Source organism: Parus major, chromosome 1A (assembly GCF_001522545.3).
Source record: "Parus major isolate Abel chromosome 1A, Parus_major1.1, whole genome shotgun sequence".
Lineage (NCBI taxonomy): Eukaryota > Metazoa > Chordata > Aves > Passeriformes > Paridae > Parus > Parus major.
The window spans coordinates 11,216,225-11,239,918 of NC_031773.1; the positions used below are offsets into that span (position 1 = coordinate 11,216,225).

Genomic DNA, 23,694 nt, shown 5'->3' on the forward strand with positions numbered 1-23,694 from the left:
ATGAAAGCTTAGTTTTTGTGAAAGTTGGGAATTCACAATTCTGGATTTCCTTCTAAGGTCATAAGAATAAAGAAGAGAGACTTTAAAAAAATTGTTTTTGCAGCTGTATCAATTGACAGGAAATTCTGAAGGACTCAGGATTTTCATAGTTGGCCTACATCCCACAAAGAGCAAGACACTTTTTCCACAGTAACATGGCCAGAAACAAACCCTTGGTGCAGTTCTGTACACAAACACATATTCCACTGAGATAACACCTAAATAACCATGCAATCCTACAAATGGGGCAAAGAAATGCAGTCTCATGAACTATTTCTTATGTACAGAAAAGTAAGGATAAGCATTCTCACTTAATCTGGCATATTATTATCACAGTCAAGGTATGAAGCTTCATAGCTATTGCCTATATGGGCAAAGCTCATTTATTTTTGTATTTAGGACACATACCCTTCCCATTTCAAATTCTCGACAGGCCATTACAATTATCTGAAAAGAAAAAAAGAGATGGTCCAAGTTAGATGGTTTTGGATCACATATCTTAAACCTACACTTCACCACTGGCTTCTATCAGGTAGATACCGATACTTTAAGTGGTTACTGCAGAAGAGACTAATTATTATTAATATTTTCTTTCCTGCATACAAATGCTCTTCTAATTCTAAAACAGTAACCAAGTCTCACCCTTCACAAAGTCTACATCACTAATACACTACTTCAAGGCTGTTTAATCCAAATTCATTGTAATCCTATATAAATACTTTATTTATTCAGTCTGACAGTAAAGTCTAAACTTACAAAAATACAGAACCATTTGCCAGCTGGAAGAAACATAGCTATATTTGCTCAAAGTGACATAATGCATAGTATATGAACAAACCCTCCCCAGAAAAAAGACCCTGATCATCAATCAAATTTCTTAGGTGAAGCTATTTCAGAAAGCATGAGTAGCACAATAAAAATGCACCAACAGGTAAGCTATTAGTTACAGTAAGTAACCATGACTTACGGTCCAACAACTACCTCCCCAAAAAATTCCACAAATAATTTGTCAAACCTACCCAATTTCCCCAAGTATTCAAAAGTCAATACCTGACAAAAGCTGTTCAAACATGTAGAATACATAAAGCAATAACTAGCCCAAAATTAGCATTAAAAGAAAGGTAAGTGGTTTGGGGTTTTTTTTTGTTTCACTTGCTGGTTCTGTATTTGATTTTGTCAGTCAACATTAAGTCAGAATTATCTCCTGCCTTACAGATGTAACCCAACAAGAACCTAATCATAAACATGAAGCATTTAGCATCCATTCAACAAAACTATTACTTTGAATTTGCATTATTAAACCAAATAAATAATAGTAATTCTATTTAACTACAAAAATCAAGATTTGGGAAGTAAATACTCTAAATCACTGTCAATATTTTGATAATAATAGCCAGCTCAGGCAAAAAATACACAATCACAGTGCCATGATATAAGGTAACACTGAATTTTTCTATAGCTACTTACAGCAACGTTGTATTCCCATATCATCCTCCAGAAGTCTATGACTGTATTGGCTAACGGTCCCTGGGTAGCAACATATGCTTTTGGCCCATGCACTCCCTAGGATTGCAGAAAGGAACCATTATTGTTCATAAAAGACATTTAACTGCACTGAATTAAAGAAGGTTATGGGTTAAAACAGTGTAAAATTAGAACATCTAGATAGCTAGATAGATAGATATAACAGGAAGGGTGAATATGAAACATGACTCCTAATTACATTAGTGGGAATTTTGCTGGTAATCTCAAGGGATCCCAAGATCACAACAGCTACAGCACTGCCAGAGACTGTCCCAGGAAATAAGCTGTTTAGATTCTGAAGATTCCCTTTAAGTCTGCATTTAATTTGTTACTCAAACATTCAGTGATGAAAAATTGAAAATTGTTCTGCAAAAACGCATCCTCCTGAACAAATTCAAGTTCCTCCCTCCCTGCAATACATTTCCATGTATTATATGTATATAATATACATTATGTATAAAATTTAAGGATTTTTTTAATATAAATTTTCAGTACATTAATGTTCAGCTTTTCAAGTTAAACATTCATGCAGTAAGATTTAGAGGAACACCTGTTTCTGAAAAATACTGTGTAGAAGCAGCATCAGAATAAAGCTGAAAAGACAGCTCAAGATATTAACACTTTGAAACAAAACTTTAACCGGCTTTTAGTCAAATTCTGGCTTCTCTTTCAGAATGTTAGATTAATTCCATTGCCATTGTTAGATTAAGAATGTTATAATGTTAATTCCATTGCCACACATGAACAGAGCAAAATGTACATTAACATACACAATTTGTCAAACACTTCATTTATGGTCCCTAAAATGTCACCTGTTAAAACAACTGCATCTGAATTTTCCTGTGGTATAAATCTCCAATTCATTTGCCTGACACTTTAAAATGAAGTATTTTATATTACATTTCCACTTAGGAGTAAAATCTAGGCTTTAAAGATTCTGTTATAAATGGCATCATGTTTGCAAATTTATTCAAGTCATAAGAATATCTTCCCTCACAGCTTTAAAGTTTTATGTTAGACTATAATATTAAAACTGCACTGACAAGAAAAAAAAAAGCTTAAAAAGAATAGAAGAACTGTTAAATTAGTACCACATACCTTAATAAAGTTTGCATTGATGTAGTCTGAATCTTGTGGAGGAGTTTTTAAGGTCAATTTAACTCGGCTGTGATCAACTATAAAAACAGATCAAAATATTTTTTTGAACAAGGATTCCAACACATGTAAATCAAAATAGAGCAGGAAATATAATATATATAGTACACTAAAGAACATTTTCCAAAGGTAAGTCGCACAAGCAAGTCAATATATTTATTTTATGGGTAAACCAACTCAGGTAGTGAGTGATAAGCAGAGTAGCTCATACTGCTATGTACTTCTGATGCTGAAGTTCACAGGGTACCACCTCCTAGAATTCCAAGAGCAATTCATTAAAAAGAGGCAAAATACAATTAATCAGAAGCCATCAAAACTGCAGTTACACAACATTAACACAGATCATGATGGTCAGAATTAAGATACACCTAGGGAAAGCAGAAAGCACAAAACACCAGTGTACAGTTAAAGCAGCTGGCAGCTCTCAAAGCCTCTGCCAAGAACTCCATCAGGTATGACAACAGTAAAAAGGCATTAGGGATTACTGCTCAGGCACAGACTGACCCCTATCCCCCAAATACTGGGCTAGGCTCTTTGCTGGAGCACTTCTGAACTAGAAAGCAGCAGATTTCTTCATTTAGGGGGTTTTGGGCATGTCAAGTTCCTGCCTCAAACATTACTGCCTCAGATAAAGCTTCTGATAATACCAACAGACCTTTGGAGACCAAAATCCTCAGCAATATGAAAATAGCCTTATTGTTTGTTGATGGAATAAACTAAACATTTTGTTATTCTTTTTAGCCTTAAAAAAAAATTGCACCTTTAACGCAACGACTTGATTGTTACTAAAATGGTGTCGGCGGTTGGCAGGTTTGCCAGTCCTCCCAGCTCTTGTTGATAACAACACTTACTAGCTATCATATAAAAATTGTTCAAACTATCTCTACAATAGATTTTAGTTGGAAATTCACATCAAAAAATAAATGTTCTTTAAATGGGGTAACAGAAGTATCTGTAGAAACAGCAGCTGCTCAAGCAATTTGTTACTTTCTGCTCCCAGGGTCAATTCCGCAACCACAGAACAGTTGCGAAACCTTTGATTAGACCTAAAGTCAAGAAAAAAAACAAAGAACAAATATATTTTAAAGAGAAAATACGGTTAGTTGGGTTTTTTGTTTCATCAAAACATCACCAATAATAAAACAGGGAACCATGCCCAGAAGAAGTAAATGCTAACAGTTATTTCTATACAGAAAGCTCTCCCAAAAACCCTGCAAAATGATGAATTTTTTTTGCCGGAGTCCTCATAATATGCAAAAAACTTTGTGTTACCATGTAATGCTTCTTAAAAAAGCACAAGTGTAAATTACAAGACTTTTAGATCACAAATCTAGAGAAAACACGTTTATATAAAGGCCTAGAAAAACCCTTGAAACACATTGCTCTGTGTTACACACTGATACACAGATTATAAAAGCAAGAACATTCTCTAAGCGTGAAATGGTGTCATGGACTTTATACTAAAATCTGCTTTTATGTGGCAGAACAGACTAAATAAAGTAGCAGGCTAATGAGGGAATCCTATCTTCCCAGCACAGATCCAAAACTCTAGAGCAGTTTCCAAATGTCAACATCACCATCCTGTCTGTGTGCCACAGCTCATCTGTCACAGAGTTTATGGTCTGGAATAGAATTTCCCCAAAAAAATCCACTGCAGTTCCCAGCTTCTGAAGATTAAGTGCTTGTATACTGTTATATAATGTAAAGGCTCAGTTCACAGTAACTAATTGGTTCTTCAGGTGACCAGTGAACACTATGTTGCATTTAACGACCATTTAGCATGGCTTAGTAAACTGTAATGCATCTTTTATTCTGAAGCCAGTGCTGAGTTAGTGCTGAGGTACTGATCTCTCTGGTAGCAGTAACAATTTCTGATAAATACGGGACTAATCTCTGATTAAGTTACAAATGTACATTTTTTCCTGGACTTACAAGAGATAGACAAGGATACTTTGTCTTTCTCCTGCTTCTCATTTTAAGCTGGTACTCCCATCACTTCATGGTTGGAGACTTTGGATGCTTGAGACATTCACTTACAAACTGAAAATACACCTTCAATTTTCCTAAATGTCATCTCATTTCCCCACTGTGAGCTTCATTCCCTTCCAGATCCCAGTGACTCAGGTTTTATTTCCATGCAGACGACAGATGTGCTCCTCTACTGCTGCAGTTCCAGCCATGCATTGCTACAGTGTTGCTGTCTCACCAGCTCAGCCTGCTGCTACCAAGATTTCACTGTATTGTTCATGATCTGCCAAAATGCCAGGACAGTGTTAATAAGATGACGATAATGACTTCCTCTCTCTTTTTCACTCCACCTATTAAACATTTCCTCCCAGCTAATAAGCAGAGTAAAAAGTACCTGTTGCTGACCTTCTGGGACAAGTGGCATTTGTCAGAAGACTACCTTTTAATCTCATTGTCAGCTGTTCAGACCAAGAAGCACAGTGAGAGCTTCTGAAATACATGGCCTCAGGAGCTACACAAAGCGAGCACGTAACAGTCTTGTAATTTCAGATACCTGATCTGTAATATCCACATGTTGGTGGGTTTAAAATTTAAATTCTGCTCTCTTGCTTTCTGTGTCCACACATTAAAAAGAATTTCATTTGGACTCTAGCAAAGTAGAAACCAAAGCTAATCCAGCACTGGAAGCTTTTCAACACAATTTGCATGATACAGACAGGCAAAAAAGATTTTACATCAAAATTGGTTCCTTAAGCCTCCTTAGAATTTCACCTGGAGAATATACTGACATTTATTTGTTTTCTACCATTAATAACATCCTCCTAAGGAAAACATACATTCAAGCACCTAATAAAGTTCTCAGCTGTTCTGAGCTAAAATGAAAGTGTTGGCTTGATACAGCTTCAGAACCAGAACACATTTATTTTTGGGTGATACTTCTCCTGATAAAATATAAGAATTCAGAACTTTGCCTTTTAAGTTAAAAAGAAAAATTTTAAGGTCATCTTTCAGCAAATTATCTCCAATTTTGCATTTCAATAATAACTAAAAAGTAAAATTCAAAATACATGGAGAATGTATCCTCCCTTTATCTTCTATTAACATTTAGATCAGACTTACATGGCAATATATCCTTGTATCTATTCTTTTTAACATTTTCTTCTTTTTCTCCAGTGGCTGTTGGGTATATCTTCTCTGTTCTGTATTTTGTTGATAATCTTCTTAACCTCTGGAAAGAAAGATTTTTGTTATATTTTCAAGCCTCAAGATAAACATCACAAGGTATTAGTTTCATTGATGATGATCACTTGGAAAAAAATTCTTCTCTCCTTTTATGATATTAAGTACAAGGGAGTTTAAACACCTAGTTATCCAGTACTTTTAGCACATCAACAGATTATGCCCAAGTTGATGCTAGCTCTATGAATCATGAGACACATAATTTTGGAAAAGCCAGTACAGCACCAGCATGAACTATGGCCATATTTTACTTGGACAATACATTGCCCTGTTGTGGAGTAACAACTTCATAAAGAATACATGTGAGAAACAGAAATATCATCTCAGGGCACCTGGGGAAAAAGCACAGCATTGACTGGCTCAGGAACAGCTGGTACTTGGCTCTGAGGCACAGGACAACTGAACAGAAACCAAAATCTTACATTTAACTGGTGCCAACTCCTAACACCCAACTCCTGCTGAATTTCAAGCTCAAAGAAAGGAAAGGTCCCTGTCTCTCAGGCACAAGCTATTCACAATTAAGATGAGTGACAGGAAGTCTGCTGTATTCATAACATTTCATTTTTCCCCCTGCATCTATTTCAAATCCTAGAAATGTGAGAGAGTCAAAACCTTTAATAACAAAAAACAGTCCCTGCCTTCCATAACCTAGGAAATAAAAGGAGCAATACAGCTTTTATCATTCCAAACGAATTAGGCTTTTGCAACCTCAAAGCTGAGGAGTAAAAGTTCCCATTAAAAAAAAATAAATAAATACAAGAGGAGCCAGCAGTGCTTATTATTTTAAACTGTGTAGACATCCAGATTTAAAAAGGAACACCAAAGAACTAAGAAATTTAACTCTGGTGGTTGCAAACCCAGTCATTCTATCGACACTGACATGGTGCTGGTGCATAAGACTACCAAGAGGAAGACTGAAAGAAGCTTCAAACAAGCCTAGCATCTCCAGTGGAGGTGTATTCTGAAATGGAAGAAGGACAGACATTCTTCAAGTTTCCCTCCCTCCATATTCAATTCATCAATAGCAGATACATATCATAGTATCTGCTATTGTACACCTGAAGACTCAAAACATTCATGACTTATGCTCTTCTGGGGAAGGGGGACAATGGGAGAAGCTTTTTGCCAGTTAAAAATGTAAATCTTGCTTTTCACTGACAATGCAACCATATACAGGCAGAAAGATACCATAAGGAAGATCTGTTTGGAAAGCCAGTTTTAGTAGCTTTAGAACACTTCAAGAAGAAAACACAGGACATTCACCGCACACTTTAATTAAAAAATGTTTGTCAACTCAAGACCTCCAATAATTCCTCCTAATTTATTATGCAACTGAGGTGACTAATTATGCATATTAGGTCCAAAATTGTCCTAACCCCACCCTCAACCTTAAGAATAAAATCACATAAAATTTAGCATCTCTCTTATATAGAGAAAAACATTTTCATAAAATTTATATGGATATAGCAAAAAAAAAATCAAATTACCTATGCAAATGTAGATAAAACCTGTCATTAATTTAATTGAATAATACACATGGCAATAAACCAGAGAAGTGACATTTGCAGAGCAAGAGCAAATGGCAAGGTAAAAAAAACCCAAACAAATCAAGAAGCACCAGTTTTCAATTTTTTCTCATCTACAAGGACTTCATCACAGATTCAATCACTTACAATAAAAAGAGCTATCGAACTAGCCTGCAACCATTTTTTTTCTTGAAATGAATTTTCTTGAGAAATCTGCAATATTAATCAACGAAGAAAACCAGCAAATATCTGGAGGTGTGGTAGTAAGCATCTGACAGTGATCAAGCTGCTAAATTTTTAACCTGACAGCATTGTGAGAGTGAGGAACAGGAAGATTTCATTCTTAAAGAGACACAAACAGTTCCTGGAAGCTCCTGTGTAGACTGCACTCACCTTTGCAACACTAAAAACAAATTCACAGCATAACCAGAAGACACAGGCAGAGAAGCCCGGTTTGTGACACCACACAGACAAAGAATACCACTGCACGTAGGAGACACGGTCCTACGTAACATCAACCTTTCCTAAGTCCAAAAATATCACTTGTGCTAAGACTGAACATATCCAGGATCCTAGAAAAGGCCAAATGAATGCACATAATTTGGCTAAATAAGCTATGAACTGCAAGGCTGAGAAATACTTTGAAATAGGCTATAAACCTCCAATTAAGAGGGGTTTAAAAAAAAACAAATACCAACAGTGACACTTTCCAAGCACAGTCATTAATATGATTTTGTGTATTGTTCCTACATGGTTGTAAGTCTTAAAAGGTTTTTCCCTCCATCTTACTGATTTCTATAGGGAAAATGTCACCCCAGGACACTCTGCTTAAAAGAAGTTTAGAGAAAAACAACTTCTACAAACCATGACTAGAAGCAAAAGTTATTTTACATGAGAAAGAACACACTCAAGGAAGTCAGGTAAGGTATCAAAAAGTAGGATGATCCTTTTTTGTATAATCCCATTTTAAAGGCATGCAAGAAAAAATACTTTCACCAATACAATCTGGATGAATTTTAAGCCAAAGAGGCTCAAGTGACTAGTACCAAGTTTAATTCTCTAGAAAACAATGCTATGAGAGAATCCAGCACAGCCCTCTCTTCCCTACGTGATTCAACCTCCCCTGTTCTGCAGTCTACTAAACAGGCAAAAAAGTAGGATTAGCTTAACCCAGCTCCAAAGGCAAAGCCTAGGAATGAAATACAGGTTGATTCTAGCACACATCTGTTCCTAAAATACTTCAGGATTCATGCTTTTAATGTATGTTAGCCAGCTGCTCTGTGACATGAGTAATAGAAGATAGCTAAGTACAGTCCTGAGAGCAATCAAAATTAGTAAGGAGCATTCTTTACAATTTATAATAGTATCTGCTATATAGAATAATATCTGTTTCATGCTTTAGAAAAGGTAAAGAGTAAGGAAAGAATTTTTAAAACTGAGCTTTGAACAAAATACCATAGGCATGGAAAAGTGCCAGATTCAGCAGAGGATTCTGCCCTACACACAACAGAAAATTCCTGCAGAAGGCTATTGCAGTGTGTGCTCACAGCCTGCTGTGGGACACAGGGCTTCCAGTGCTTCCTAGGTTACAGCCCAGAGTGACCAGGAGGAGGAGAATGTACTCAATAGCAGAACAGGGGTAATGACAGGGCAGAAGAGAAAAGAATTCTGTTCAGACTAAGACTAAGCTGACAAGACAGCCAGTAAGATCCATCTCAGCCCAGTTTCAAGCTAATTCTTCATAAACAACTGTCTAGAGTACAAAGTAGCACTCATTTGGGTTAAGTCAGTCAATTGCCAAAATGCTTCCTGAAGATACTCGGGCACCAACAGCAGGGACACAGGAGGTTCAGCCTGGTGCCTCTGCAGATAACACTGGGCGCTTCCGAGACACTCGTCTGTTCAGTGCGACTGCTATTCTGGTACCATGGAAGTCTTCACTGCTATGTTCTTTTAAGAACAAACAAAATGGTCAAAGAGTAAGCATGGTGAGCCATAAATACACACTTTAAGAATTACATTCACAAGGCCTTTAGTTCCAGTCATTAGAAAAGCTCAATTTTAATTCTGCTTATTCATTATCTGACAGAAGTGGTTTGTGGGGTGGTGACAAACGCCACATGTGACAGTGGGTGGGGAGATGAGTCTTTGAAGCAATTTAAGTTTCAGAAACATACTTCCAACTTCCACAGTGGTTTTACAATCTGTACTACAAATCTACTTCAGAGTTTTTACAAAAAAGACAAACCAGCTTTTTAAACCCTACTTGTAGAACCCTACCATATCAAGAAGAACTTTGTCCAATAAGTTCAGGAAATACGGATTTTTGAATTTCATTGTCAGTTTGATTAAAACTTTAGAAAGCCTTTAAAGACACAAAGACTAATATCATAGAAGTGCTGTTTATGGATTAAAGAAAGCATTTATATAGCCTACTGAAATTTAAAGATCTCACTTCAAAATCATAAACTTTACTTAAGATACAAAAGTTCCTTTGACTCCTTTCCAGGCTTCTTTTGAAGGAGAACAATACAAATATTTCACCAGCCTTGTCTGACATTTCTAATTGTCCAAATGAGATAATACAACAGAGATGTTCTGTTGACTCTCCTTTCTGAGCATTCCTGAGGAGCAAGATACACCAGAATGTCCAACGCCCGCTGCTACAGTATTCCACAACACCCTCTCACCATGTGACACCAGGCCATAGAACCAGGCTCAGGAAGATCTACACAGCTCTGGCAGTGGTCTGCTGACATTGTGCCAATCACAGAGGAACATATTTTGTTCTGCAAAATTTGCCATAGTGCATTAAGAAATACTGAAACAAACAAGCAATTACAGAAAATCTTCCATAGGAGTTACCCTAAAAATTAGAGCATAAATGATGCTAGAAGACAAAATGTATTAATGCACTCATTTCATAAAATTAGACAGCTACTTCTATCAAAAGGTGGACATTGCATTTTTCTTACTAACAGGAAGGAAAGAAAAAACCAAATATTATGTGCAACTCTGGTCTCATTCAAATAATTTAGATACAGCTTACTAGGGCAGAATACATTCGCTGGTACTCATACAGTGAGAAAAATGTATCTGTATGGAGCAATGTGAAGTAAATTACCACAAAAAAATTTCAAAATTACTATCTTATGGTTGTCTGTGGTCAGATAACCCAGGTTTCAGGTTCTGTGCCTATGAACAACGAAATTCCAGAGATGCTTTTGGCAATAGACAGTGCAGTGCAGACTTTGGTACCAGTGCTCAAATGGGGCTCTGACATCCTAAAACTGCTTTGATTCCAGAAGTATTTCAACTTCAAGGCCTTGCAAATCCAACTGGAGTTTTCCTATGCCACTTTCTTATCAGCGAAGTCTGTGGGAAACACCATGACTAGCTGATGGTAGCAAACTCAGGTGGAGAATGGACTATTCAGGAGTGCATGTGCAACTCCAGGTTGCAGCAGCAAGGAATAAATGAACACAGTGAACAACACTTTGTCTTGGGAGTATTTGTAAAATAGCATACACTTGTGACTCATGTCAATATTTCCCCCTTGATTCCCATCAGCTTTCAAACACCAGTTGTTTACAAGAATTCCTAGCCCTCATGAAGGAGGGAAAAAGCCTTCCCAAATACTAGTCAAACATAAACAATGGGCTTTGTAAAACTTCACTGTATCTCAACATTCACAGATGGCTTTTGCTGCAATAACAGAGGCTAGCAATCTGCACTGGGCCTGTATCTTTCTAAAACAAAGCCCTGAAAGGAGATTGTAGGCTGAACCGATAGAAGGAAGAGTTTTCATTGCCTTGGCACTCTCTTCTGGCAACCCCTACTAACCCTGGAGCTCTGGGTGCTCCAAGCAAATCTCTGCTGAAGTGATTAATAGAAAAGTTACAAGTGTAAGTACACTCCCCTGGGAGCTCTGCCTTCAGCATTTCATAGCAGGACAATGATGAGTCCAACAAACACTGCATTCCAGGAGGCTTGTGGGAACCACACAGAAGAAAAATCCCTCCAAAATGACCCAGACAACTGAAAACAGCATTAGTCCAGTATTAGATTGTATGGTGTGTTCTGTTCAGGAGTTGGACTTCAATAATCCTTGTAGGCCTTTTTATGATTTTACATCACCTTAACTCCCTGATATCTTCTCAGGAAAGTGGCGAATTCATGTTACTGCACTAACTGGAGGTTTCTATCCCATAAAGACGTATCAGCCAATGAAGACAACGCTGGTATATCCTCATGTAGAGAAGGCAAAATGATAATACTGCAAGCAGCCTGTTAGGGGTACATCATACTTTCTTCAGTATCACATTAAAATCAGAATCAGATGAAAAACCCAAACCAGCAGCTTACTCTCCAAAATTCGGTACTGTCAGAGTAAGATCAACATTTCCAATCTTTCCAAATCTGTAATTTCCCTAAGAAAAGCATTAGAATCAGGCACATCTCCCACACTGCTAATAACTAAAGATACCTTTATGCAGACACTACCAAAATGTGGCCTGACTGCTTCAAAAGTCTCCTTTCGTCTCCCTCATTCCTAAAACTATCTTTATACTATCTGCATGTTAACCATAATCTAAACTAACAGAACTATCAATTATAGGTAATTTATGTTCAGCATTATAGTTAAGCCACATACCTACTGCCAGTTTTACGAGGTTGGAGAAGACAAAGCAGATCTGCAGTTTGGCAACAAGCAAGGAAATCATCAAGCAAAGCAGAACATTAAATTATTAAAGCATAATCCGGTTTTAGCTAGTAGGTTACTAATGTATGTTCTGAGATAGTTTAGAAACTCCAGCAGCACACTGTCCTAGTTTAGTTAATATGTATTATTAACTAAATACATTTATCAAATATATATTTATTAATATGTAATATAATATATTTAGTTAATGTGTAGCATAAACCAGGCAATTGAGGATATCAGTGTCATAGTCACCCCAGGACACACACTCATTGAGAATTGGAATTATAACTTCCCATCTCTGAAACATACTGTTTCCTGGTCAGTTATTGCAGTGACTACTGTGAGAACATTAGGAGAAGCGAAAACATGCTGGACAATGAAACAGTAACAGTTCTTTATAGACTATGAGTGAAGAACATGAAAATTTCTATTATTACAAAAGTACTCAATTAGAAAGTTGACTGCTTCGGACTCGAGTCTAGGAAGCACCTTGAAAAGGTAACAAAAGGTTCACATTAGCACACACTACAAATAGCAGGCTTCTTAAGAGAGTTAGAGTAATTACAGAACAATTGTTGATAATTCAAAACAGAAATAAGCCTCGAAATTTTTTCAACAAGATGACTTTGTCTTCACCATATAAACCCAAACAGCATATAGAAGCAAAGCAGTTAGAGAAACAAAGAAATAAAACTCAAACCAGGGAACCCCCTTGTTTAAAATAATGATTTCCAAGTTACTGGATTCATAACTTTTCTCTTATTCCTTCAGTATTAGGCTTTATGCATGCTGATAGCACAGGTATATTAAAAGAATCACATTTAATCTTTATTTAAAACAAAAAATGGTTATATATAAACCTCTTTTCAAGAACCACTCTGAGTTATCCAGGAGAAGTGACCACACTCCAGTCCACTCCATCTTGACAGTCTATCCCAGACTCTGCCTCTAAAGTAAATCAAATTTTGGCATCCTGGATGTAACACTATCAATGCAACATTTGAGTGATTTCTACAGACCATGTCCTTCACCCAAAATAGAGATGAAGTAGATACTTGTCCCCATGTCCATTACACACATCAGATTTACTTCAAAACCCAACAGCTCTGATGTAACAGGAACAGATACCAAAGCAACAATGTCACAGGACCCTGGAAACACAGAAAAAAGTATCTAAAGGTGAGTTTAGACCTTTTCCACAAAAAAACACCCTGAAGGCAAGAGGTTTTATCCCAGGTCAACCAGGCAGCTAACCGGAACACAAGCGATATCTTTTCATGGCCACAGGAGGGGCTGAACCAGCCACCGTTTGTGACAGCTTTGTGGCTCTTCAGCTTCAGTGCTTGTGTCTCAACCAACATAACATTCTGAAACACTCAAAAGCACCTTGTGATAAGCATTCACAGGAAAACTTGCACAGCAAATACACGAGGTACAATTCATATCAACAAACAGCAAGAGGATCTAAATAAGTACTAGCCTCTACCCTTGAAGAATATTGAGGTTTTTTAACCATATCAACTCTCCCTGAAATATTTCATCTTCTATCACCACCTACTACTCCTCAGTCTTTACCATTCCCTTGCCTGTGACTTCATAGTATGTGGCATGAAGCATTAAGATGCACGGAGAATGTATCTTGCTTTTGTTTCTGCTCAGCATGAAAGAAAAGGGGGGGAACCAACCCAAATTCTCCTCCCTCTTCCTTCACAAGATGCAAACCCCTTCCTCTTTTCCCACGCCTTGGAACACATTTCCTTGAGGTCAGTGTTTGTTTTCCAAGCAATTCATACAAGGTGAAAAAAAAATAAAAAAAGCACCATGACTGAAACAGGAAAAACTGAGCTTTCACTCCAATAGAAGTAAACTAGAATTTCCTACCAGCTAGTCCCCTGCTACCAAAGATGCCATAAATAAAGGCACAGGAGAATAGTCTTAGAGCCTTATTAAAACCTTGTTTTAGCCTTTTCATAAATCTGCACACACTCTCACTCTCCCTCAAAAATAGTCTGTCATAGCTAGTCCTGCCTTCCCAAAAGGGTTTCAACAGCCATGTCTTGCCAATTTATCTGCAACACAGATCCCGCCCTGCAAGACCTTCACTGAGAATGACTTTAAGCTGAAAAGCTGGAGCCTAACAACTGCTCTGGGCAAAAAGCAGAGCTGTTTGTGCAGTCAAGAAACACTGTAATTGCCATCTAGTTTTGAGCACGAATTACCTTACTGAAACATCTTTAGAGCTCAGAGCTGCTGTTCCTTTCAGTGACATCCTTTGGCAATTAGTTTAATTGCTATTCAATAATACACATTTAGTGTTTAATATACAATTGCAATAAAAAAAATGCCAATTTTATCTTTCACGACAAGTCTTAATTTTATTTTTTTAAGCAAGCTTGAATGTTGTATAGAAACACAGTATCTTTAGAGACTTCCAGAAGTTTAGAACCCCCACAATTCAGCAAGTAAAATTATGATACTGATAATATAGTTATGCCAGCTCATGACTGGCAAGTAAAACCCCCACTATTTAATAAATAAAAATAAGAAAACTTTTGACAAAGACTGAATCAGTACTTCCATGCAGCAATGCAAACACAGGGAATATATAAGGGATTGTAAAAAAAAAAAAAAAAAAAAAAAAAAAAAAATAGAAAATACATTTCTACTATCTGGAGAAAACATGCTTACAACTATTTTCACCCCTTCTTTGAGGCTGTGTTTGGAAGCCAAGGAATGTGCTAGTTATAAAGAGGCCATTTATGATAGAGTTCAATAGCATTTTAAGAGCTAGAAAGAAGTAGCCTCATTGAAGTCACAAACTTGTACTAAGATTTCAACTGTAATAACCCTAGCTAATGACCAGCACAATATTTATAGAGAGACACAATAATTCTGTGTTGTAATCACTTCTATTTGCAGTATCTGTCAATTTTTGCCAAACAAATTTGTCCCCAACAATTCAGAATCACACACCTTCCAAGCATAATTCAGGTTTCAGAAAGAGACAGGACAGGTTATCCAATGGCCAACAAAATTCTCATAATTCTGTCAGAAAGAATATATAGCAGAAAGCTGTAAAGCAATTATTAAAATTAAACCAAAGCAGCAATGGCTTGTACAGAAACAATAAATTCAGACAACTAGTTATTTCTAATTACTTCACATTACTTCTCTCAATTCAATTTCTTGCTTTAATGGCTGAACATTCAAGTAGAACTGCTAAATGTTCAAATGCTTGAACAATATGAACTTTGCCAATTAATTAGTTTCTCCTGAATTCAAGAAAAGGTCCTTAAATCTTCTCCATTCATGCTATATTGTATGCAATTGTCTCCTAGAAAAGGAATACAGGCATCTACATAGTATTACCATTAAGAGTACATATTATAGTATTAATATAGTGATGCCACTCAAGCAGCATGTTTCTTACTTGCCTCATACTTTGTTCAATAAGCATTTCAAGAAAAGGAAAAGGCTGTGGTGCTTCTCCACCATTACTATTTATTGTTTGACATACCATTAACACTTTGAATTCCACGGTAACACAAATCCCAGGTACTCTCAAGGTCATGCCAATCCAAAAGTTGCTATAAAGGAAACAGTTGTCTCTTTGGCAAGCCTGTATCTTGACAAGGTACAAAGACAAGAATACTACAGTGATGTTACTAGAAAGAAAATGAAAATACTGTTTTAATCGAACAGTTTGAGGTTTAACCTTTTTAAAATCAGGAAGATTTTGTAGGAAACTTAATTCTGAAGACTCACAAAAGCTTGTACCTAAAGTGTCAAGTAAAAGATGTTCATTGTACATCCTCTTAAAACCAGTGTTGAAAACCTCTAACACTACACTCCTCATACCCCTACAATAAAGCTGTTATATAAACTTTATTCTGTACCTCAAAACCACTGTTAAAATCTTAAATTATTTTCCAAATAGTTGTAGGATGCCTTTTTTACATTTATAATGCAATCATTTCTGTAATTTTTATATTTTGAAGAGCAAAGAAAAAATTACCTCATATGAAGTATATGCTCAATCATCTAAAGGTTTTCAAGTACTCCACAACTTCAATCTGCCACACAGCTAATGTGCAAAATACAGTCCTTCTACAGTGACAAATTTCAACAAACAAAGGTCCTCAAGTCAATGGGTAGAATGAATCTGGTTCATACAAGGGCCTTGTCAATCAAGCTGCTGATAAATTTAAAACAAACCTCAGCTGCCACTGCTTTAAAAAGATTAATATTTACAATCCAGAATGTACAAGTTGATAGTTTGTTTGGTAAACAATAGCACAGGGTTTTTATCAGATACACAAACAACTTCATTCAACACCTCCGGCTTCTGGATGACAGATTTACTTCCAGGTATTTCAGAAACACACGGAACACCTTCAGATCCCACCTCAAGATCTTTATCTGTAATTCTCATCTATGTGGAATATGTGACTCCACTTCCTTTCTTGGAAAAGGAAACTGTTCCGATCTAAGCTTCAAATAAGTATTTGATATAGTGCCAATTCAAAAGAAGAGTATGTGAATTTCTACAGGAATTCAGTCGAGACTAGTCTCTTTGTTTTTAAAAGGAAAAATTAAAAAAAAAAATAAATAATCTGACTGAAAGGATTTCACAAGCAGAATTTCTCAAAAAAACTTCCCAGACCAAGCAGGCATTTTCCTTCATGACCTTTCCAGCAAAGCAGTGCACACTAAAATATCTGATCACAAACCTGAAGACAGTAAGAGATGAAGATGGGAATACAACATCAATGAAGAGAACCAACTTTCAAGATAAAAGAAAAAAAGAATAAACATCAAAAATTCTAAATAAAGTTGTAGGCTAGAAGTTATAATGAAGGAAACACCAATAAATGCATGTCACAAATAACTACGTGGCAACACAGGAGTTACAGAAGTCACAAGGAAAAAAGACACAAAATAATTACTGATACCCTGTATTCAGCAGCTAGTCCAGCCTGCTGGTAAACTACAGATGAAACAATATAAATTCTCAACAGACAACAGGACACAGAAAAAAAATAGTTTTCCTTCTTGATTAACATAACAGGTTAGTTAAAGCTGTGATTTTTCTGTTTTGATGGACTATGTTTTTAATTTTCTTTGTGGTCTGAAACTAGTGAAACTAATTCAACTTTAAATTAATGAAATTTTTCCCTTAGAACAGAAGCATTCAAATTCTACTATCACTTGCATTGCCTAAATGCACACAAAAAGTGTTGACAGCTTTTACATTTGCTTCCCGGTATTTCATATAAAACATGAAATCATTTTTATGGCAATGGTTTTGGCTGTAATAGTCTGGGGTTTTATTTGGGGATACTTTCTAAGTAACCAAAGAATGCTAGCAAATATTAGCATCTTTCAGGAAAATAAAAAAAAAGCCAATGTTTACTCTGGACAAGGAAGCAATATTTTCCTTTTAAAAACAGTCCCTGAACATTTAAGCTTAACACCCTCATCCTAAGCAATGTCAGTCTATACTTTCTATGACTCTTGTACCATTAAAGGGGCCTGAAAGGCTTTTCTTCGATTTTAAGTCCTAATTTAAGTTCCTTGAAATTGTCTCAACATTTACAAAGTTACCAGATGGTCAACAAATCCAAACCCAGTACTTTATTGTTTAATGAGTACTACAGCAGAATAGTTTAAACACTTGAGAGATCAAACAATAATCTGCAGCAATACTTAAGCATGGCATCTCCTGCTGTCAAGTTCTAGGCAGTGTTTATTGTCTCTGATGAAGAAATGAGGATTTTATTACTTCAGAAACAAAATGTCTATTTTTGTCTTTAAAGAAATATGAACATTTTGATGAATATTTTCAGAAAGTTTGATTTCTAAGCACTGCTCTCTGCTTAGGAACATTCCTGGAAAATCCATGGTTTTGTTAGAGTTTCTCCTGCTACTTGGTTCCCAGTTAAACATGCCCAGGAAGAGCTGCAAGGCAGCAATTAGGCAATTATTAGGCTTCAAGTTTCATAGAAAGAACAGGCACAGATCTGAAGGCAACTTAGAGGCACTGTCTGTCTTGGAGGTGAGAAGCTGGAATACCTGCTGAGAATTGAGGTTGTTCATCCTGCTGAGGAGGCTTCAAGGAGACCTTAGAGCAGCCAACAGAGATGGAGAGAGACTTTTTCCAAGAGCATGTAGCCGGAGGACACAGGCAATGAAAGAGACAGGTTTAGCTAAGATATTAGGAAGAAATGCTCTACTATGAGGGTGGTGAGACACTGCAACAGGTTGCCCATAAAAGCTGTGGGTGCCCCATTCTTGGAAGTATTCACAGTCAGGCTGTGTGGGATTTTGAGCAAGATGTCCCTTCCCAGAGCAGAGCCATTGGAATTAGATGATCTTTAAGGTCTCTTTCAATCCAAACCACTCAATGATTTTATGATCTGCTTTTTCATGTGCTCCACAGGTAACTCATGTTCCTCACAGGCTGGGAGGACAACTGCCAATGCCCTAACTTGAATCATTTTATTACAAACAATCAAGACTCATATGCGAGTGACTTGAAGGAACAAAAAAAACCTTAAAACCCACCATCAACAACAAAACATAGCTACTTTGACTGCACAGACTTCCCTCCTTAAACTCAAGAAGATACATAAAAATTGACTTGGATTTTTCTTTTTTTCCTAACAACCCCAAGGATCTAAAAGATAACAAAAATTAGGTGAAAGTTTTGAAGATGGCCACTAAGCAGCAGGTCTCTTGCCCTGTGTCAGTGGAACCCATCCACTAGGTGTCAGTGTCCTCTTGGGCAGAGGATTCTAATGGAAATAGGGCAGCTGGCAGTCCTTGGTTATCAGGCCAACCATACAGAAGGAAATTCTTATAGAGCATCTCTGGGCCACAAATGAAATGTGTGCCTAAGAGACACAGAACAAATATAGCCCTAGACACAAAGCTCAGCCAATAGAGTTGAGAACCTCATGACTAAGAATTCTTTCAGTGAAACATTACTGATATTTTTCAGGTTGCTGAACACAAGTATTAAAAAAACCTGAAAGATAAAGGTATTTCTGTTTCCTTCTTCCAAAACACCAACAAATGTTTTTGGACAAAAAAACCCCACCAACAACCAAACCACAAGAATGGGTTCTACCTCTACTAAAATATAAGTCAGGCTTAAAGAGGCTTAGACTTAGAAGCAATAATGTAAATTATTACAGCACAGTGTGAAATCCACTGTGATAGGCATGAAACACCACACCCTAAATAAAGGGCAGAGCCAAAGTCAAAGTTCAGGCGCATTAAGTGGCTGCTCTCAGAAGAAACAGGCAGATCTTTCTATTCACCTCACTACATCTAGAACACTAAGGCAAACAAAGTTTTGAATGGAATATTTCAGTTGCAAGAGACCTAAAATTAACATCTAGTCCAGCTTCCTGACCTCTTCAAGGATAAAATCTAAATTTAAGTATAAAAGGAGAATACTGATATAAAAGGAATCTTAAACTTAACTACAAGACCATACTTGAAAACTAATGGCAGCTCTATAAATTATGTTGAGCTGATGGGCAAGGGCATGCCAGACGGGAAGCAACATCATGAATTACACAAGAAAATAGACAAACAAGGAAGGTGTGAAAAAGCAAGCCAAGTTTTTATGTCATATTTTAATGCACACAGGATTGTAAGAAACCTATACAATCAAGGAAATGATCACTGTAGTGGTAGCACACACAAAAAACCTTTTGATTCTTGTCAAGATTGGGAAGGCTATGAGGTTGAAAAAAAATATTATTCAATAACTCAGAGGGTTAGGAAATACAGATTTCTTTCTTTTTGAAGATATTGGATCAGTCTGCCAGAGAATCTTTTAATCCCCCAGCAAGAAAAACACCTTGAAGCCAATTTGAACAAGCACAGGACCTGGCTAAAGACACATCCTCAAGCACCACTTATAGTTACTGCATACTTACATCTGCTATTCTTGTCAGACAGGAAAAGACTAAAAAAAAATAAAAATTCACCATGACTTTTTTTCTTAGAAATAGGCACTTAAAAAAAAAATAAATTGAGGGTAGTTGAATGAAAGGAAATTATACAAAACTAAAAAAGTAAAACACCTGCAATCAGTCCAGGGCCTGTTGAAATATGCAAGGTAGTAGTACCTGCCAATGTCCTGACCAGGGATGGGTTCTGGTGTCCTGTGTTCATCACCCTGCTGCTACTATGGACACAGCCTGAGCTTCTACTCAGCATCTGCCATTGAAAAAGACTGGGAGGATGACTCCATTTCATTCCTGACATTCTCACAGTATCCTACAGTCACAAAGTATTAGACTAGTTGCACATTTGATTTGACACATTACACTGTTATAATACTCTGAAGAACCTGAAAAGTATCATATGATCCTAAAATTTATCTACTTATCTTCCTCCTGCATTACTAATATATCTATTGCACTATTTACACCAGACTGCATTGCATTGCCTGGAAAGGATTAAAAAAAAAAATAAAATCTTATTCATGTTATTATTTTCTCCCAACCACCACAACTGCAGTTATAATCACTTGAACTAGTGATTTTTTTTTTATAACCAAGTTATTTTTAAGGGACTGTCTGTCTTATACTAAGATCCCATTTACCCATGCAAGTCTAAGACAGTTTTACCCTTTTGCTCTTATGCTGAAATTCAAAGAAATCTCAAGAAAATTGCCCTCAATACAGAAATAACTCCAGGTTTTATTTCCCACGTGCATATATGCCCTACAATAACACTGTACTTGCTGGTCCATCTCTTTCCAAGATAATTGTTTTGATAATTTTAATGAACAAGTAGTTCTTGAGAACAGCAAAAAAGGCAACAAGGGGAACATCCTGACCAAATTCCAACTCTTCAGCATTTCCTGTAAGCCTTATTTGGATCACCTCTTCATCCACCTTGCTAGCACTATTGGTTGGTCACATACAACGAACTGTAGATTCACCTACTCATCTTCTTCCCAATTATGAATATACCTATTGTACTATGTGTAGCAGATTAACAGCACTAAAAAGCCCCACACACCTCCCCTCAAAAACCTCTAAAAATGTTTATAGCATTTTGAGATCCTTTCCAGGCAGCATAAGAAAATAACATTCATGTTATTCTATTGTACCAACTACCACAACTATTAACATTCTACTAATTTACCGTGTTCAAGTAGCAAACCTTTCATCTCAGCACACAATTAAACTTTACAAAGCAATACGTCTTCCATGGCTTATTGATTCTGACTTCATTATTATTAATTATGTACCCAAATGTTTAGATACCACCCAAAGCCTGTAAACTACAAACGCTAAAGGGTTAGTAAGACTGAATGGAAATCACAGGTTTCTCATTTTAAGAAATCCTCAAAAAAAGGAAAAAGGAGATGAAGTAGATTCTGGGGTTTCCTACCTTGTAGAAAATGGCAAGCTACCACCTTGGATACAATTCTAAAGCATACTTCAGATTTTAAAGAAGTTTCCCTCTAGCTGAAACCATGAATGTCTAAACTGCTATTTATCTGCTTCTTTCCATCATATATTGCAGAAGCTAACAAATGGAATACAGGAAAGATAGGTTTTGATCTACATGACTATAAGATAAAGATAGAGGGGTTTCTTTGTTTATACTTTGTGATTCTTTAAGTTTGGTATGAGCCATGCTTCATTAATGCAAGTCTGCTCAGCTTCTGGTACAATGAACTAACAGAGGGACAGTTTCATTCCCACCCTACAGACAAGGGTCAGCTGCTTTGTTTTTCCTGTATAGGCAATAGCTATCAATGACAACACCTTATTATATACTGAGATTTTCTCTAACTGTTCCTAAACTAAAGTTTTAACAATATTTCACCTCTTAGCTTTTTATTCCAATTCTGTCACTTTAATTTTATTTCCTAAACCACTCATCTCTTTTATTGTCATTCCTTCCTCATCTTAGAGCAAATGCTGTCTGTACAGGAACTTGCTAGGGACACTGATTGTAGCCCACACTTGCCCATCTAGGGACAGCAAAGCTGCTCAGCACTCAGTCAAGTACTCCTTTCCTCTCCTTACACCTGCGTTATAAAATCATTCTGAGCTGTGGTCAAATTCACCTTCTAATTCTGGAAAACAAGAACTTATTTCAGCAAAGCCATAGAATTAACATGACTCGGTGAGACACTGTCAGTGGATGCTCTGGAAGAGCGGCAGTCACTGGATGGGCATCACAAAGCCCCACTGCCAGAAGAGACCAGAGTCAGGCCTTGTTTGAATGTAAAACATTGGTGACAGCTCCTGGCACAAGCAGAAATTCTTCCACATTTTTACTGTCTCTTTCAACTCAGTACATTGCTAAACATACATTACTCATGGAGAGAGCAGCAGGCTGCCAACCTGCACATAAATAAGCCATGAACACCTTTCCTGCTTTAGGTGTTCATACTAAAATGCAATGTCATCTCCACAAACTCCTCATTTTGAACAGCTTCCTCCTAACCTTTTCTCTGCTGCCTTCTCCATCAAAATGTTGCTTTACCTCCCTCAAGAAACATACACATTATAGCATTTTACTGAGCATTGAACTTACATTTCCATTATTTAAAAGCGTAATTAGGTGACATTTCTCCAATTTTAAATCTCCAAATTGGTGAAACTGCTAGTGACAGCTCTTCAGAATGACAAAATAAGTAGATAAAATACAGGAAATGAGGAAAGTTGCATTACCAAAGTTATTTCCTCCGATCTATCAAAGCCACTCTTGGGACAAGTTAGATAAGGAAGAATGGAATTTAAAATTTCACTAATATAGCAAATACTAAACCAAAGCAGGAGTTTCTTTTTAATACAAAAAACCCCTCAATCCAACCCCCAAAAAAACCCCAAAAACACAAGCAAAAAAACTCCACAAAATGAGCAACTGGGAAAATGAGGCTACATAGCACTAAACAGCTTAAAAGGAACAAGTAGCATTGCTGCTTACAGCAATTAAAACTATGTGACTTACTCTTCTGTGTTGAAACAGATGTGCCTTTAGTCAGAAAAAAAACCCCAACAAACTTCTAAATTCCTACAGATGTTGAGGAGTGCCTATTGCAGTGTTTCTAGCTAGAAAATAGGCTATAGATATTGCATGAAATTTGGACTGGGGAGAAACAATAACCCTTTCCAAATAACAGAACTCCCAACACTTACTGCTAGGAGAATTATTTAAGCACAGTTAAATAGGACACAAAGTTTTTCAATCTTATTTTCCCTTAATGGAAGTGGCAGCATTCCAAACCAAATCCATACCTTTAAAAGACCTCAATTAATTTTCAACACTTCAGTTAAATTCAATCTCAACTTCTGTATCTGCTGCTGCAGTTTGACTTTAAAGAACAGTAGCATTTTTCCAAAGCAATGCCCTCTTTAATCCTTCCATTGTGACTTCCCTTAAAGGCTACCTTCTTCTCCTTCACAGTTTCTAGCATTGTGCATCAGTATTCCACTGGGCAACCAGAGCAGCTATTAATGCTAATAAGCCCAGACAGGAATAAACGTTTGTTCTAAA

The 23,694-nt window shown here is 36.7% G+C and overlaps 1 protein-coding gene across 2 annotated transcripts in view; it reads right to left on the minus strand.

Moving 5' to 3' along the window:
• The window catches only part of PTPN12 (protein tyrosine phosphatase non-receptor type 12), a 69,539-nt gene that overhangs the window by 31,831 nt on the left and 14,014 nt on the right, over positions 1-23,694 (minus strand). The window contains exons 2-5 of one of the 2 annotated variants that reach the window (XM_015628204.3): positions 5,806-5,924; positions 2,662-2,738; positions 1,507-1,602; positions 448-486 (exon numbers count right to left, since the gene is read on the minus strand). In XM_015628204.3, coding sequence (XP_015483690.1) covers positions 448-486; positions 1,507-1,602; positions 2,662-2,738; positions 5,806-5,924 — 331 coding nt within the window. Of the gene's footprint in view, positions 1-447; positions 487-1,506; positions 1,603-2,661; positions 2,739-5,805; positions 5,925-23,694 lie in introns of those variants that run through there. The other variant, XM_015628203.1, reaches the window with a different exon arrangement.